Raw genomic sequence first — 18,122 nt, forward strand, 5'->3', positions numbered from 1 at the left:
GGATTGATAAAAAGTTAAACGATTCGTTTTCGATTCAGACTTCACTAACGTTCGTTTTATTATTAGTTTAGACTTCAATGAAGTTATTTTAAGATCATTCATGTATGTTTTGAAAGCACATTTAGGCAACTTAGGTAAATGGTAATGCATTTATACAAACCAGTCAGGGCAAGCTGCAAGAAGTTATTACTAAACAAAATATTTGGTATAATGAAAGCAAGTCAACCCTTGAAAAATACTGTGCATGTCAGAACGTGGTAAAGAATTTACAACAGTGGGTTGAACCTCGTTCATTTCACGTTTAACAGTTACATTGCTATGTTTTTGACACAAAGCTTTGGTCATTCTCCAGTAAACTTTACTGAATATTAAGTCAAACCACCCAAATAAAACAATGGCCAAATAATGAAGTACAAATATAGTCACTTTATTAAGGACTACAGAAAAGTATAACTGTTACATGCATGCAGGTTAAGGTGGTGAGCAGTACTCATAAACTGACATCTAAAAATGACATCATCCACGATAAACTAATAAACACGAGGATGACCACGATCAAAGTGCATTAAACATTTGCTTGGAAAATATTTTTCATCAACTATAAAGAAAAAGAATGACAGTGGATATGGATGCCATGGTTTCTTTAATGAATTAAATTTTAAGTTCAATTTTGTATTTAGGCAGACTTTGTAAGTTAGAAGTTAATAATCTCTTGACTTACACGAAGCAACCAACAGCAACAAAACCTTTATTTTTTAAATTACAACAGTAGCTAAAGACCTAATTTCACAAAACATGACTAAAAAAAGGCAAAGGAAACTTACAAAGAGAACTTCTTTGAACACTGGTGAGACTTGAACGTTAAAAGAGAGAGGCGTCTGAACAACTGAAATGTTTGCCTCCCTATAAAGACTAACAAGGACCTTCAAACAATTGATCGTTCATTGGTGAACACAGGCGAATTGACGGTTTCTTCTCATAATGGTGACTAGAACAAAGGTTTTAACACAAACAGTAGTGTTTCTACTCTACATCTTTACCTTCATTTTAGAAATTGAACAGAAAACGCCTGTATTAGGAAAACAGTAACGTTGAAGAGGTCAATTTCTTCAGAGGCCCATAGACAAGAACAAAGAAGATTCTAAATAAAAATAAAAAAACCCAAGAAGAGAAAGTAGCCAGCACTGCAGTCTACAGAGATACAGATGATGTTTCCAGCCATTGGCAAGCGTGGACTCATTTCTTAGCTCGGAGAGACTTGCGGGAAGGAGGTTTAGCTTCAGCCTTAGCTGCCTTGGGTGCCGGCCGTTTGGATCCTCTACTCGTCATCTTTTTGACTGCCGGTGTTTTAGGTTTGCTGGTCGGTGCGGCTTTCTTGACCGGCGTGGCTTTAGCAGGTTTAGCGGGTTCAGGGGCTTTTTTGGGAGGTTTCTTTGCCGGTTGAGCGGTCTTCTTGGCTGGTGTGACCGACCTCTTTGCCGGAGCTGGTTTTCTGCTGTTGCTCCTGCTCTTGTTAACTTTTGACCGAGACACGGGCTTTGCTCGCGGTGCCCTACAGAAAGTACAAGCATGTTTCGGCTTGTTAGTGAAACCAAGCGAGTGACCACAAACAAAGGTTACTAACACCAAAATGTGCAACTGTTAAGGTTTTATATAAGCTTTTTTTATGTTATAAGGTAATACAATTGACCTCTTCTTTGGAGGAGGCTCCTCGTAGTCCGATTCTTCCTCAGATTCGTCTTCTTCATCAGATGAGTCTTCACTTTTCGTCTTGCGCTTAGCCTTCTCCTCCTCAATCTTTTTATGTTTTTCCATCATTTCCGGAAACAGAACGGCTGGGCTGTCGAGGACCAGACACACCAGAAGTTACATCATGTTTTATTTTCATCTTGTCCAACTTACATCTCTGTGACCGAACTAACGCACACAAAGTTTTCCAATTATTGTTTTGCAATGTAACACATGTTTTTTTGTTTTTTCCCATTACATTACAATGTATTGAGCGAACAAACCTTGGGTAATACGGATAGCTAAGCTGGTACGTCCCGCTGAGTCCCTGACCAGAAATCTGCTCCATCCAGCCCATCACCTTACACTTCTGCAAGGTCCTCTTTAAGTTGGCCACTGTCGACAGGACAGATAATCTTGCTTAGAACATCTATATAACATTTAACTACACTTTACAAAAATACTAATACATTCGTAAGCATAAGGGTATTTGGATGGTACCTTTAATAAGTGCACATATCAAACTTTGTGTACCAACATTTTCATGCGAGTCATCAATTAGAAGTGACCTCAAAAGGAAAACCCAGTTCTCAAAGAGATCAGATAACGTGCCGAAAAGTGAGAAGAGAACTACCATACCGGCAAAATTACCGTTCTTCTGTTTATCCACCAGGAATTTGCGCAGCGTGGCGATGCTGCAGGTCTTGGGTTCGTTCATGGCCGTGATGGCTGCCACGACGGCCTCTTCCAGCAGCCCGCCGCTCATGAGCACCTTACTCCCTGCTTTCTTCAGCTATCAGGACACAAAAAGAGACTCGCTGAAACCCTCGTTTAAATCACGAGTCGGCTCAAGAAGGCAACTGACCTGGAATGTTCCAGACGCTCCCTTGCCAGTGATCTGCTCCAGGTAACCCTTTTCCACTGATCTCTGCAGACAGTTCTTCAGCACGTCAGGCCTTAAAGAGAAAAACACACATAAACAACCCGTAAAACAAAATGAACAGTTATTTTTCCGGCATGGAGCATCTAGACTGTGCTTTTTCTATTTCATTTTTTTGTATAGTTTCTACACATATTTCTATATTCTCCTTCAGGCTGCACAGAGTATACCAGATTAACATTTCATTGCAAGTTGTACATGTTTACAAAATGTTTGTGACCAATAAAAATCTTGAATTCTATTTTATCAGTTCACATTTTGTATGTGGACAGCATGCATATTTTAACTTGAAGTAAAATACGTGAATGACCCACTACATTTGCCTAAATGTGCAGTATAGAGCAGCGCAAACTGATGCAGATCATAAAATCACACAGAACGTGAGCTAAAACTGACCTGTTGTCCACGTTGAGTTGTGGGAAGTGTTGCTCCAGGTATTTCTTGATCAGGATGTAGGATGCCTCTTTGGGTTCACAGAGGCGTGTCATGATCAGAGGCAAAGCTTCTCCAAGGGTCCCCTTCTGCGCTGCAGACACAGCTGGCTTCTAACAACCAAACAGACAAAAAATATATCAAATTTCAAGCAATTAAGATGAAAATCAAGAGTGTCTGGAAAGTATTTCTTATGTTATGTTCTCATGTCATTCCAAACCTGTATGACTTTCTTCTGCAGAACACAAAAGAAGGTATTTTGAAGAACGTTGGTAACCAAACAACACTGGTTTTCATTAAAACAATTTGAGACAATTCTCAAAATATACAGGTTTGGCATGATGTGAGGGTGAATAGGGAGAATTTTGGGGAGAACCATCCCTTAAAGTGACAGTTCACCCAAAAATGAAAATTCTGTCATCGTTCCATCATTTCAAACCTGTATAAATGTCTTTATTCTGCTACACACAAAGGAAGATATTTGGAAAAATGTCAGTAACCGTACAGATCTCATCCCCCATTGACTCCCATAGTATTTATTTTCCCTCCTATGGCAGTAAATGGGGGATGAGATCTGTTTGGTTACTGACATTCTTCCACATATCTTCCTTTGTGTTCAACCGAACAAAGAAATGTATACAGATTTGGAGTAAACGATGACAGATTTTACATTTTTGGGTGAACTGTCCCTTTAAACATTGCACAGCTAAAAACATTTAAACAGTTGTATGGGAAACCATATAAACAAAAGATTTGTACCTTTCCAATGACAAAGCTTCCAGAGAATCCCTTGCCTTTCAACTGTGGGTAAAAGATGAGAAGATAAAGTACAATAAAGTGTTGTATCACTTACTGTATGTACAGTTAAAAATGGTAGATCACCTGTCTGACAGCCCCCTTTTCCACCAATCGCTTCAGGGCCTTCTTATAGAGATTTTTTGTCTTTTTGTCCATTTCCACAGATGGATACTTCTTGATCGCGTACTTTATGATGGTGACCGAAGACGCACCACCCCGCTGCTCTTTGCAACTCTGGAGGTAACATGAATTCACAGAAAACAAAATGTTTCTATCTAGAGGAGAAAAGCATTCATCTGAAACACATGCATTGACTTCCCTGACAATTTCACATTTTCCTTGACAATGGAAAAAGTTTTCACGTATTTACGTTAATCCTTAAAAACGTAAGATAGTAAAAGATACTAGTACGCTTTTGTAAATGAACTGAAAACCTAATAGTAGTAGTAGCAACCCATTATTTCAAATGCTTAGCCGGTAGAAACATTCCAAGGTCTTTCCTAAACATGGCTGAAACTAGGTTTTAAACGAAAGTTTTGTAAGCGTCTAGTCGACTAGCCTCGCACATCCCTAGCTGAAACACCTTGCTAGATGTGAAGCCAGAAAAACAGGACTAGACCGATAAAGAGCTTCATTAACTCTGAACCTCAATTGCTTCTATGATGATGTCTTCAGCTCTGTGATTGGATAAATTGGTTGTGACAACTTTGTTGGCAGAGATGGTTGCCCAGGAAGGAATCTTCTTTTTGACCTTCTTGCCTTTGTCATCTCCATCTTTCTCACTGTAACAATTAAATGAAAGAAAAGCATAAAACAAGTTTTATTTCAAGAAAAGAGTGAAAACATGCTAATGTGCCTACTTCGAAATCAATTTCTGTACGGGCTGAAAAATCCACTGCTTACATTTTCTCCACAACTTCCTTGGCTTTTTTCTTCTTGTTTTTCGCTTTTTCAGCTGGTGCCTCCTCGGGCTTCTCTGCTTCATTAGGAGTCTCTCCATCAGTGTTGGCCTGCTCCTCGCCATCAGAGTCTTCTTTCTTCACCTCACCGTCCTTCTCTTCCTCTTTTATAGGTGCAGCCGGAGCTGGATCTTTATTTTTTCCCTCTTCTACCGGAGCAGAACTTTCAGCCGTAGCATCTGTGGAACAGGTAACATTAAAGATGCGTAGATGTCATGCTCCAATAAAAACTATATAGAACAAATAAAACAGTAGCCCATACAATGTGCACTTCCAAAAACATGCAATAGTTGCATGATCTAAATTTCACCCTCATCCTCACCCTCAAAAAAGTTATTTTCTGTGGAACACACGAGTGTGAGTAAATAAAAATATATGAAAAATATACATTTCTGGGTTAACTATTTATTCAATAATGCATGTAGCAGCCTTGTTCTGGTTTTGTTGTTGTTGTTAGATTATCATTATTATTGCGCCAGTGTGCCAGGCATGGGGCAGTAATACATACCTCCCTCCTCAGGGGCATTTGATGGGGGTGCATCTGTTTTAGTCGGTACAGCGGATCTCCTGCGAATGGGCATGATTGTAGCCTGCCAGTAACAAAGACTTTATTATTTAAAAATTCTTTGTTCTAACATTTATTTTCAATAATTAAGAACAGTTCATTTAACTCACTCACACTGTATGCATCTTAGGAATACATTGAAAACACGTTTAATGGTGTATTATTTTTATTATGCACTGTATTGTGGAGAACGTACTATTATTTTACCCATTGAAAACAAATATCGTGCACTCTTATGGAGAGTCAAGCAGACCTCTATTTGTAAAGTAAATGTCGTAAAATGAAAAACACGCAGACGGCCACGCGCTGGGCATTAAAGCACGGCAAATTAACGAGTAACAATCAATAATGCATTGTTTATATACTCCACATATAGTATTTGGTGATATATGGTGTGCATAATTTCACACCTTCATGCAGTATAACAATGCACGAGAACCGAATCGCACGAAAAAAACAATTTAATCGAAAATGGCCATTTTGTCCATTTTATCGTGTGCAGTAATGGCGCTGGGCTGAAAATGGCAAATGCATGAGGTTGCAAAGACGAGAGGATAAATACACGCACACGGCTGCAAAACGCATGAAAACAGGCTTAAAACGGACGATGCACAGTTTCAGAATGAGCTTTTTAATGCATACCTTGATGTACTGGTTTATCAGTTGAAAGAAACACTCCCTTCCTTTTCGTGATTCTCTGTTTACGTGCCCCTCCCCCACGTGCGTACACGTAGAGACGTGGGCGTGAACGGGTGCGTGCGCATGCGTATGTCACTTGTGAGCCACCGTCAATAATCAGTTTTTGCATTAAAAACCTTTATTGCTGAGGAAATACGGCCCTCGGTCAGCAAATTTGTCAGGTGTCGCTGTCACACGAAAAACGAGGGTCATAAATAGTGATAGAAATTAAATCCCTTGTCTGTCAATCGCTCTGTTTAGGATTGCGGTCCTAAAACTACAGCCTCCTGCCGTCCGGGAGATGGCGCCGTTCCTCCATGTTTTTACATTTTGTCTCACGTGCGCTCAAAATTCACTCTCTCAACTCGAAGAGGCCGTTCTTATAACATGCAAGAAGAAAGAATGCACAAATATGGTCATAAGCATAAGCACAGCATGACTAACTATTAAGACAAAATGAAGAATAAAGAAATTGTAGGTAAAAATGGTTTTGTCTCTAAGCCCACCGAGGTGTGTTGGAGAGAACTTGACTAAAGCGTTTTGTCAGTACGTTTTACGTCATATTAAGAGGGTAGGCCTATTTGTTGAAAATAAAAAAGCTTAATAATAATTAAATACATTTCTACATGCATCTCATACGTCCTTTTCTTGCCTTTTTATCCAGCGGAAAATATCGACATATTTCACCACGAGAGGACAGTAATGTGATCTGAGCTCCAACACTGTTGAAAAAACCAGCATATGCTGGGTTAGGTATGTTTTGATGCTGGTTTGACCAGTTTAAACCAGCTATGGACCAGCACATGACCAGCTAAGGACCATCTTAAACCAGCACAAACCAGCATCAAAACATACCAAACCAGCATATGCTGCTTTTTCAACGGGGATGACATTTCTTTTTTTATATTTACCTTTTTCTTTTAACATTTTTTATAAATGGTTTTGCCTTCATTCGCTGCCATCACTGAACTATGGTACCACCACAGTAAGCTTCTATAAGAAAACACATTTAAAAGCATGCTCCCCCCTGGTGCAAAACATGAGATGAAACAAACAGCACAAGAAATAACCTGTGGAATCGCATTGCTGAACACAGTCTGTGGGGGTTCACTGTATCAAAACAACACCCACACACTATCTGTGTTCCATGTGACGTCCCACACAATGCATCGGCCCCCTGCAACCTGCTGCTACAAAAGTAGGCTGCAAGACAGAAAGCTTTTCTATTTAAATATGTTTATTGGTTCCTAAACCTTTTTTTAAGGTAAAAACATACTTTGTGTTAAGTGTCTATAGGTTTATCATTAGATCCAGCATTTAAGACTTTCCAAATGTGCTTGGTTCTTAGTTAAAGGTTCACTGAAACCTCACTCCATTGTATAAATGGTTGGGCTATTTTGGTAATTGGCTAGTCAGAATATTTGTTAGATTAATTATATCTCTACTTTAAACATGGTGCAAATTTGTAAATGTAAATAAATGTATTTACTAAACACATCAAGGTGTCTCTCTGCCTAGATAGTGAACGCAATGGGCATAAATGGTATAGACGATGGATGGACTACATTGTGTGCAAAAAATGTATTGATGTTGATGGAGCGCATTAGAAATTATTTTCAATTTGTATTCATCACAGTTGATTGCTTCATGCTTTTCACCAATTGAGTGGTACAAGTTTGTTTCTTTACTCTAGTCATCAGACCACATCTGAGATGTCTGTCTGTGGCGACTCGTGCTGTATTTGTCTGTTTCTGTCCCATGCAAACAGAGATAACTGCAGACCAGCTGTGCGATCAGGAGGTGGGCTGGGAAAGGACTCAGCTGTGCCACCATGCCAGGACTCTGTGCCAGTCAGTCAGCTCTATTTCAATTAGACCTCAAAATGAGTTAATCTGATATGGAGAGAAAGAACTCGGTAAATACACACGTTTACATTTACCTACAGTCGTCTAAATGGTAAAGATTTCTGTCTTTGCGAATGTAATTAGAAGATGATTTGATCAACCGCAGGTTAAACATGTCCATTCTCTCTTCCTGATTTTTTCTTTCGTTTCAGCCTTGAGACCCATTGAAGGTGAGGGCTTGATATCCGCCTTCATGGTGTTAAACTGGGCTTGCCTTAAAGAACTCACATGAACTTTTAATCTCTTAACCGACCACGCTACCCTGACAGTAGGAGGTACATGCATCACATCTTCAATCATCCGTCTGTTTGCAATGCAACCAAATATCTCTTTCAGCGTCTCTTATTCTCTTTTCTCGCAGGTGATTATGAGATGTGCGCTATTGAGAATTGAGATCTATTAGTGCCAAAGTCGCAGTGCTTGCTGGAACAGTTCAGGATGGAGTAAGAATTAGTATTGATTTCAATGATTGATGATTTGAGCAGCTCTGCTTGGGTGTGAAATGACGATTTCGCCAGCTGGAAGAGTGGTTTGGTGACTTTGAAAGTGCAGTATATCTTTATTTATTCACCTAGAATGTACTTTCTCTGTGTTTTGAAGCAGAAAGCAGCACATAAACATGGCATTGCAAGGAATCAGTCATCTGTTTTTTTGTGAAATGGCTCTGTGTGAAACAAGGTAATGTTTGACGTGCATCAGGTTTTTTTAATATTACATTGAGTGTATGAGGCATTAGGGTTGTGCACAAATCAAAATTTCGTTGAATTCCAGACTAGATTTGGGGTAGGATGCAGAATTTTACATTATGAGATTAATTTCAAATGAATAATGTCTTAGAGTAAAGGCCCTGTAAACATGTTAGCATACATGACATTTCCAAGTATTAAAAATCTAAGTTTCTGCCTCCTCTTAAGAACTGTTAGAACTATATATTGTGTTGGACATTTTCTGTTTTATGTGGCAAAATTGGTCCCACAAAAACACATCTTTGTATTAAACTTGAAGAAATATGCTGTATCAATTTATGTATTCATATCAAGACACAAGTAAATGTAACAATAACTGTTTAGTTTCAACGACGTTCTTTGATTTCTTTAAATGGCATTTTGCTCGATTTGGCTTTTTGTCATTATAATTCCAATTTAGGAATCACATTTTTTATTTTGCCCAACGCTGCGCGTCAGCCATAATGATATTTATAGTGCTTTTGTATTTGGTTTAAATGCAACTAAAATACGTAGCCTACGTCAAATGAAAAATAAAAAGAACCAAAGTGCCATGAAGAATGAATGTTTTCTGTATTATAAAAGACTATCTGTAATCTATGCATTTCTGTTAGCTGATTTCTACTACAGGACTGTAGATCTAGGGCACGAGCGCGATCACGCCGCTCCTCCGCCCAGCTTCTTTTCTCTCGCTCGCTCCCAGCTCCCGCGCGTGCTCGGTCGAGCCTTTCCGCTGGGCGCAGGCGCGCGCGCACCGCTCAGGATGCTGGATTGTAGGTGATGATGGCGGAAGAGGAGCTACGTTGAAATTTCTCGGGAGTTTCCTTGTATAAAACGCCCCTGTCAGACGCTCGTCAGCAGATCTCGTCTTTCGCGTCCGTCTCACTCTGAGGGACAATGGGGAATGAAGCCAGCCTTGAAGGAGAAGGCCAGCCGGGGCAACCGGGCGGCGCTGTGCCCGCGGCTGGAGCCCCGGCTTCCATTTCAGCACCGGCGGGCGGTGGACAGCTCCACAAGCCGAGCAATGGAGCGCCTGTTGGGGGAACGGGCACTGGACACGGACCGGGAACTAACAGGTAGAATGAATCAGTAGAAACAGCACGGGGATCCTGTAGATTTTATGAACATCGAAGCTGATATAAAGCTAGCTAATACACCGCGTGTAGTTTATTTTACGCGCTCTAGATCGGATATTGTGCTTTTGTTGTTAAAAATACGGTCACATTCAGATTGAACACCGTTGATCTAAAAACCATTCGTTTGAATCTAGTAACAAACGCTCTATACATGCATGAGGTTAGGAATCAACTAACATCATGTGTTTGACTCGTAGGGTTATTTGATCTTAAGGATACTTGATGTATAGATCCGTTTACATACGCATATGCATAATATAGCTAGAAATACAAATCAGAGGATATTTTGGTTGAGCATTGTCATCCGTAGTATGTATTTTCATTCATACATCCGTAGACAGTACTCGTAAATTTACCATGCGCCGTCCCACACCGAGTCTGCTGTGCTTGAATCCATTACAGGGTGGTGTGAATGCACGATAAGCAATACTACTTTACCAGATTCATGCTAAATAGATCGTATAAACGAGATTGTGTATTCAAGGCATGTGGGTGTCTGATATTGTAGGTTATGAAAGCGAGGCAAGACGTGTGAGGTGTAGTCCAATTTACCATGCCCGATGTATTCAACGTCAGTACACTTAGGTGCGGTATTGTTGGCGGCATTGGTAAAGCCTCCACTTGATTAAATAAATCTTTGATCTTCGAGCCACGCCTAATAGTGTTGCTATCAATGTGTTTGTGCTAAAGTCACACTGTAAAAACACATCAGAATGCAGGCTGGATAAAATGCTCTAAAATGAATAATTGATCGAATTTTGACTATAGAATCCATGTGAGCAGACTGTTACACGTGCAGACGAGCATCTCTGCTTCTGTCTTCTGCAATCCATGCAAAGATGCAACGTGTAAACTTGATTTTATAAAGATTATTTAAACGTCTCCTGGTTGGATGTTTAGTAACTGTCTTTCTGTCTGTGTGCCCAGATTTTACACTGGACATCTGTAGTTTGGGTCATAGCTTAGTTTAACTTGTATAGTTCTCTTCATGGTGTTTATGAATGAAGGGAGGTTATGCAGCCTGTCTTGGCTAGTTTCTAATTGATTTGCATCAAAATGTAATGTAAATCTATTTTTTGTTTTGTCCGTGTTTTGCATTTAGCTGCCCACGATCATTTCAGAACAGACCTGCAGACCACCGTTATAAATGATATAATGCTCTCAGTCTTTGTTTGAGAAATCTAACTTTGTAGAAACTGCATCTCAAGTGCCCATACACATTGTGTAGCCAACCTGAAACATCGATTTACAATGAAACGGTGCAAATGAAACGCATTTGTTACAGTAGGATGACCTCACCGTCTGTTTGTTTTTGGGCAGGCAAGACTAGATTCTCGATGTCAGTGTTTCACGACTGTGATTGGATTGTTCCGATCGCACAGACGCACAGATATATTCACACGGCAGAATGGTTACTGCCGCACGTACCGTCTGTCTGTGTCTGACTGGCATCATTAAAACTCCTGAAAAGGGTGTGTAGTTGCAGTCGTTGTTCTGTATGAGTGTGTGTTTGTGTAAGTTCGAAAGAGAAACGAACCCGCTGAGGATATTACAGCTCGGGCAAGGGAAACATTTGTTTTTCTCATGGGCTCTGAGACTCTCATACCATTTTTTGTTTCTCACCCATCTAATGTGTTCTATTGATGTGCTGAAATGATGCCCGGATTCTTCAGCACAACGTCATCGTGCACACACGGAGTGCTTTCTGAGTGATGCTATGTCTTAGGTGCCATATCTATCCACTTCATCTTTCACTAGGAAAGTGTGTGTGATGCCTACCAATTAAACCTTGTGCTGGTCCCCTTATGGATTTCGTCGGCTCAGTAACGTTTAAAAATGTGTTTTGAAGCCATTTTATAGTATTGCAGAGTTCATTGTAAAGCAGTAACACAAACACTCTGTGTTGTCTTACGAACTGACCGAGCTTCAAAAATCTAGTCTATTGTTTCTTAGCTATTGTTAGGCCAAAACAATTGAGGACTACATGTTCAAACGAATGTGGACATTTGAAACCACTCCCAATTATTTTCGTAACCATGAGCATTAATACAGGGTTGGCCCTTCATTTGCTCCTATAGCAACTTCCATTTCTCTAGGAAACTTTCCACTAGATGTTGGAACGTGGCCACAGGGATTCGCATCAGAAAAGTCAGCTGGTGAGTGATGTTGGATGATGTAAATTAAAGTGCAACCAAAATTTGGCTCTAAACTCAGCGTTTGTCCATTTGAACGAAGGCCAGAATGCTTTGTATGTTTTCCAGGGCAGCATGTAGGAGTTGCTGAAGAGAAATGAAAAAGAGGAATGAAAATACAGAGCAGCGGCCGGCGCTTTATTTCCCAGCAGAACGGCGCTGTCTTACCCACAATATCAGCCCCGATAAAAGGGCCTGAATTGTAATGACATAGAAATCTAATAAATGGTCCCCGTTAGCCCGAGGCGATCCCTCTCCTTATGCTTCTGTTCGGCGTCTTTAAACCGTTCTGTTTATTAAGCCTCTGAAGAAAACAGATTTAATATAGTGATGCACCTCTTGCCCACATATTGAAAGTCCAGTTTTAAAAGGCTAGAGCCATGTCTTACTATTTTAGAGCTCTTCCATCAAATGCCACTTGATGTTTGGTTGTTCACTTCTTTCTCACATGAAAATGGTATTTTACCAGTATGTTTAGCTCATTATAAAAATAGCAGGTAGACTCTAAACAATGCTGGGTTATTTTCAACCCAGCGTTGGGTCAGAAAGGGACAAACAAAGTGTCGGAACAAAAGATGCATTCTATCTAAAAGCGGTTGGTGGTCTGATTTGACTAAGACCGCCCAAATGTATACGCAAGTAAGGTGGGTGTACCTGTCAGTGCAATTGAAGAGGAACCTGATGTTCCAAATATGGTAAGAGGTGTTACATTTCCCTCACACGCTTACAGTATTCGACCAAACATTACGCACTGGTTAACTGGCCAATCATAGCACACCTCGCTTTTCAGAGAGGCGGGGCAAAGAGGAGATACAAACATGCACGGTATGTGGAAAATACAGCGTTTTTGAACCTTAAATCGAGTATACACACTGCATTACATCTAAAACAAACCATAAAATTCGTTTTAGCCGTGTCATATGACCCCTTTAAAGATCCAGTGTATGAAATTTAGCGGCATCTAGCGGTGCATCTCTATTATATTGCATTTCTGTCAATAGATCTTCAAAAAAATGACACACAGCAACTTTAAATTAACAAAGAAAATGTTTAGATTTGACCAATAAGGGATTAAAAAACCCAGCATAGGTTAAATTACAACCCAACGGTTGGGTTTGTCCCTTTTTGACCCACATAATCCAGCATTCTTTTAGAGTATATGACATTCGGCACTAATGCAAGTAAAACCTCAACAAGTACTTTTCCATCCTTTTTGTCATTGCACAGTTTATAGTACACCACACAGGAGTATATAGTACATCTCCCTGAGTACAGTGCACTTCATGGTATAGTATACAACTCCACACGGAGACAGAACATTATATGTAAATAGTAAAGTGTTGTATTCTCAGTAGCGTAGTACTCTTCATAGGAGTGTATCTACATCAGATGAGACATAAATCGAGCTTGTCTCGGTCTTCGTCCATGTCTGTACTTCTGGTGTGGAGACTCCCACTGGTTTTGTTCTCTCCTTCTGTGTCTCTGTGAGTCATCGGAGGTGTTAACTCCCATTCTGTTCAGCAGGGAGAGAAGTGGAAGGTATCTGCTCAGCACTACCCATCAGAATGAATCTGATCCAGCAGACATGGCTGTCTGAGGCTGCTGTTAGCCCCTTTATAGACTGCAGAGAGAACAGAGCATCGCGGATAATGTGCAGTCCTGCTCATGGAAACACTTAAGCACCCCGCACATGCCATTGTGCCCAATGTAGGATTTTGTTTGGAGTAGGATTAAAATCAGACATTTTTCAGCCTGCGTATAGATTTGATGAAGACAAATCTGTCATGGTTCTGCCACCAGACCAAGAAAGACATAACATGAGGAGGCAGAATCATGACAGAACCTCATGTTTAATGTGGAGAGAGGCATTTTTGGCCCTTATGGCTTGCCAGACACTCTCTCCGGTCTCGTCTTTATCCCCGCCCCCTCGTTTCCTCATTATTGCTGTTTAATGATTTCATGCCCTGCACCTGTTCCCCTCTTGATTTGATCCCTTTATAATGCCCTTGTGTTTTCGGTCTTGTGCTGGTTCATTTCGATTCATGTGATTGTATGGTGAGTTCCTGTCTTGTCAGTGTAGTCTAGTTATTTGTAAACTATGGTAAATGTTATCTTTAGTCCTGTCTAGTTTAGTTAGTCCATGTTCCTGTTTATCTGTCATGTTTATATCTTTGTTATTTTACCTCCTCGTGGGTTTTTGTTTTGTTATTAAATGTCTTGTTAACCCCTTACCTGCTGTCTGCGCCTGGGTCCTCTGTCCTTGTGTCTCACCACGTATCGTGACAAAATCAGCATTCAATTAGGGAAAATTCTGGTTGTTTAGCTATTTAAATGGGCAACACACCGTATTTTAAAGTACAGTTACATTTTTCATTTAGCAGACGCTTTTATCCAAAGCGGTTTAGGAGGCATTTAATATTTTGTCTTTGAGCCATCAATAAGCAAAAGTATGTTTACAAATGGGAATAGAAGTGAACAGCATAAAATATGTTTTTAAATAAAATTGCTAACAAAGTGGAAAGCTAGGGGTTAGTCAAGTGTATGCGGAACTTGAAAATAAAAGCAAAACATTCTTTATGAATCTCTTTTTCTACTGCAAGATGTCCTTGGATGTTGTTAGATTTAACTGTAACTTCAGTTACATTGTTTGCAACCTGTCGTTAAGTAAAAATACATTCTTGCTCTACTTTTCTATTACATAACCTTGAGCATGATTAGATTTTCTTAGATGTCTATATATATTGTTGTGCATTGCAGGAATAGTTCACCCAAAAATTTAAATTCATTTATCATTTACTCACCCTCATGTCATTTCAAACGTGTATTTTCTTTCTTCTGCAGAAAACAAAAGAAGATATTTGGAAGAATGTTGGTAACCAAACAGCAATGACCCCCATTGCGTTCCATTGTATGAAAACAAACCCCCTAGCCGGGGTTCCATCACTCTGGTTTTATGCGCATTTTGAGGTTTTGCATCAGAAACTATCAATGGAAATGCCAAATTTAGGAATAAAAACTGTTAATTCGCAAAAAGGTTTTACACTCGCTTGAGGGGATTTTTCTTTCTTTGCGAAAAATGATTAATGCAAATAATGGGAGATGAAAATGTTGTTATGGTCATTCATAAATGCCTGAGCAAAGTCGTCAAAATATTTCTTTAATTGCCTCCCAGAACCGTCACAACTGCGTTTCCCAAACATCTACAAAAGCACCGCATTTATTGTGTTTCATCTGTTTGCGCAATGAATTATTATTAATAATTGGCTTCTCTTACTTTTCCTACTCATATTTAGTGGCAGTTTATAAGGAAGAGATGGTCGACTAGTTGGATGGAAACAGTGCTTATTCGCAAATGTTTTATGCAATAGTCCAATTTTGCGCATAAGCTAAATTCGCAACTTTGGATGGAAACCCGGCAACTGACATTTCTCAAAATATCTTCTCTCGTGTTCCACTGAAGAAAGACTCATATAGAGGTTTTGAATGACGTGAGGGTGGATAAATGATGACAGAATTTGTATTTTGGGTGCTATCCAGATAAGATTTAGGGAAGTTTATCATCCGAGGGTGAAACAGGTATAATCTAAAAGATTCAGCATTTTGAATTTAATGAAAAGTGCTGATCAGTCTTCTGTTGTGTTTTTTTTCACTCTGGAATAATTACTTGAGCACTTGATAATTATAAGCAGTACAAGATTCAGTTAATGAGACAATCAATCATTGCAAACACAATGACTTCCTGATAAACACAGGTTATGAAGTATGGAATCGCCCTGTTTCCTGGTCACTAACTTTCAAAGTTTACATTTATAAACCGATGGGTGATAGACATGTGTCAAAAGTATGTTAGCAAACTCATATACAGTATATACGCCACATCTGAACTGATCTGCAAGATTAGGGTTAGTGTGTGCTAAATAAAAAAATCTAGCGTGTGGTATACTTACCTTGTGGATTTTCAAAGTATGCATTTGTATGTTTTGTTTAATAGCACACTCAGATTATACTATAGAGGATTGTGTGATGTTTCTTTATCAGCTGTATAACAATGTTGAGTTATTTTGTTAGATGCTCGTGGGCAGCATTACTCGGCAAGCGTACATGTGGTATCAAGACACAATCATGTGACATGTTAGTATGTCTTGATACTAGAATACAGTCGCACAAAAATACTGTTACACAACCAGAAAGCACGCTGTACAGACGAATGCAAACTGAAATGCAATAGTTGAACGATTCCATCGCAAGTTTGTGGCAGGTTATGTTAAGTGGAAGGGACATTTTCATTATGTAGAGTATTTACTCAACACTTAATAAATGTACAATGATTTCATACCCTTCCAGTTGGAATGAGTCATCAGTATGTTAAGTTCATTTTCCCAAATGAGAAAATATGCATTTGTTTATGTATTCAAGTTCATTTGATCAACATTTAGGAGTAAATTAGCATGCAGATGTCCTCAGAGCTAGAGACATGGATGAAAAGCTAGAACTCTCGGATTTATTTAAGGGTTTTTGAAACTGTTTTAACACAATGTTTGGCATTGATTTGCATGTAGTTTGTTGGATAGCAAACACTAAGCAAGAGTTTTGCTAACATATTCTGTTCCTAACCTGTAAACACTCTTACAATGATTTCGTTGTAAAGCCGCTCACAGACAGATCTGTTTACTAATTCACTTCATATCGAAAAGAAGTTGCGGCTGTGAGAGAAAAATATAATGTTTTTTGTATCCCAACTCTCTATAGGCCTTTAGGATTTCGACAAAGCCAAATTCAACAAATTTTGGTATAAGCAATATGTCTGAATGTACTCGGCGCAAAGCTCTTTTTGTTGTAATAAAGTTTGGGATAGAGATGATGAAATGCTCTAAGCTGAAAACTATTGACTTCGTGATGAAAAGTAGTCGAAGAACTTGTCGGTGTGTGTATCTCGTCTGCCGTGTGTTTTGCTTCAGAAGAAATATCCTGCGGGGTTTGCGTCTGCTGTGTTTACTGTGAAACTACCACCACTGTGATTCTTTTAGCACGATTGTTTGTTCTTGCATTGTGTGTCTGGGGTAAACCTGATTTTGTAAAGTGCTGCCAGGATCAACAACATCAGTGTTGGTCGTGGAATGACATTCCTGATAGCCAATCAGGTTTAAAGGGTTAGGATTTTGGACTGAATTAAAGGTTTACTCACCCTCAGATTGTTCCTAACCTGTTTTAATTTCTTTGTTCTGCTAAACACAAAGTAACCAAATGGATCTCCTCCGCCATTTACTGCCACAGTAGGGAAAATAAGTACTATGGGATGTCAATGGGGGATGAGATCTGTTTGGTTACTGAAATTCTTCCAAATATCTTCCTTTGTGTTTGGCAGATTTGATACGGTTTGGAACAACTTGAGGGTAAGTAAATGATGACAGAATTTGTATTTTCACCCAAATAGAAGTTCACTATTAATTGAAACTTGAAGATATTTTGAGAAATCAGTGGTTTTGTGTCCACACAATGGAAGTCAATGGGGTTCAATTTTGTTTGGTTACCAGCGTTCTTCCAAATATCTTCCTTTGTGTTCTGCAGAAGAAAGAAGGTCATACAGGTTTGAAATGACCTGAGGGTGAGTAAATGATGAAAGAATTTTCATTTTGGGGTGAACTATCCCTTTAAGTAGTACGTTTTTTCCGTAAGGGATGGAGATTCTGTAATTTTCTGTAATTCTTTTGGACAATTTCTGTTCTAGGACCTTTCAATACCAAGTAATCTGGTTATCTTATATAATATATTATATTTATATTATGTAATATATATTTGTATAGCTCTGTAGTGTTACATCAACAATTGATTCGGTTCAAGAAATTTCAGGCAGCTGTATCTCAACTCTAGTGTTTATAACAGCCATCATTTTGCCATTGAACAACCTTTCTTCTGTCAAAGTTCAGGAATGGGCATTTCAGATAAGTCAATACAACCGGTCGAAGGCACATATCATGCACTCTTAAAAATAAAGGTACTTATAGGTTCTTCACAGAGATGCCATAGAAGAACCATTTTTAAGAACCATTCAGTCAAAAGTTCTT

At 39.3% G+C, this 18,122-nt stretch overlaps 2 protein-coding genes across 3 annotated transcripts in view; one reads left to right on the plus strand and one right to left on the minus strand.

The window, feature by feature from the left end:
• Window positions 1-626: 626 nt before the first annotated feature.
• On the minus strand, window positions 627-6,178 carry hp1bp3 (heterochromatin protein 1, binding protein 3). The gene is made up of 12 exons (XM_057362806.1): window positions 6,065-6,178; window positions 5,366-5,447; window positions 4,802-5,036; window positions 4,545-4,680; window positions 3,983-4,132; window positions 3,860-3,901; window positions 3,065-3,213; window positions 2,594-2,684; window positions 2,368-2,521; window positions 2,013-2,124; window positions 1,691-1,840; window positions 627-1,552 (listed from the first exon to the last, which is right to left on the minus strand). The coding sequence occupies exons 2-12, from the start codon at window positions 5,436-5,438 to the stop codon at window positions 1,237-1,239; spliced, it is 1,608 nt and encodes a 535-aa protein (XP_057218789.1). The 5' UTR covers window positions 5,439-5,447; window positions 6,065-6,178; the 3' UTR covers window positions 627-1,236.
• Window positions 6,179-9,449: 3,271 nt separating this feature from the next.
• Window positions 9,450-18,122, plus strand: part of bsnb (bassoon (presynaptic cytomatrix protein) b) — a 97,425-nt gene continuing 88,752 nt past the window's right edge. For both annotated transcript variants that reach the window (XM_057361649.1, XM_057361650.1), the window contains exon 1: window positions 9,450-9,805. In XM_057361649.1, the coding sequence (XP_057217632.1) occupies window positions 9,627-9,805 (179 nt within the window). In that variant the 5' untranslated portion in view covers window positions 9,450-9,626. The remainder of the gene's footprint in view (window positions 9,806-18,122) is intronic.

The sequence above is a fragment of the Triplophysa rosa genome, linkage group LG20 (genome assembly GCF_024868665.1).
Source record: "Triplophysa rosa linkage group LG20, Trosa_1v2, whole genome shotgun sequence".
Lineage (NCBI taxonomy): Eukaryota > Metazoa > Chordata > Actinopteri > Cypriniformes > Nemacheilidae > Triplophysa > Triplophysa rosa.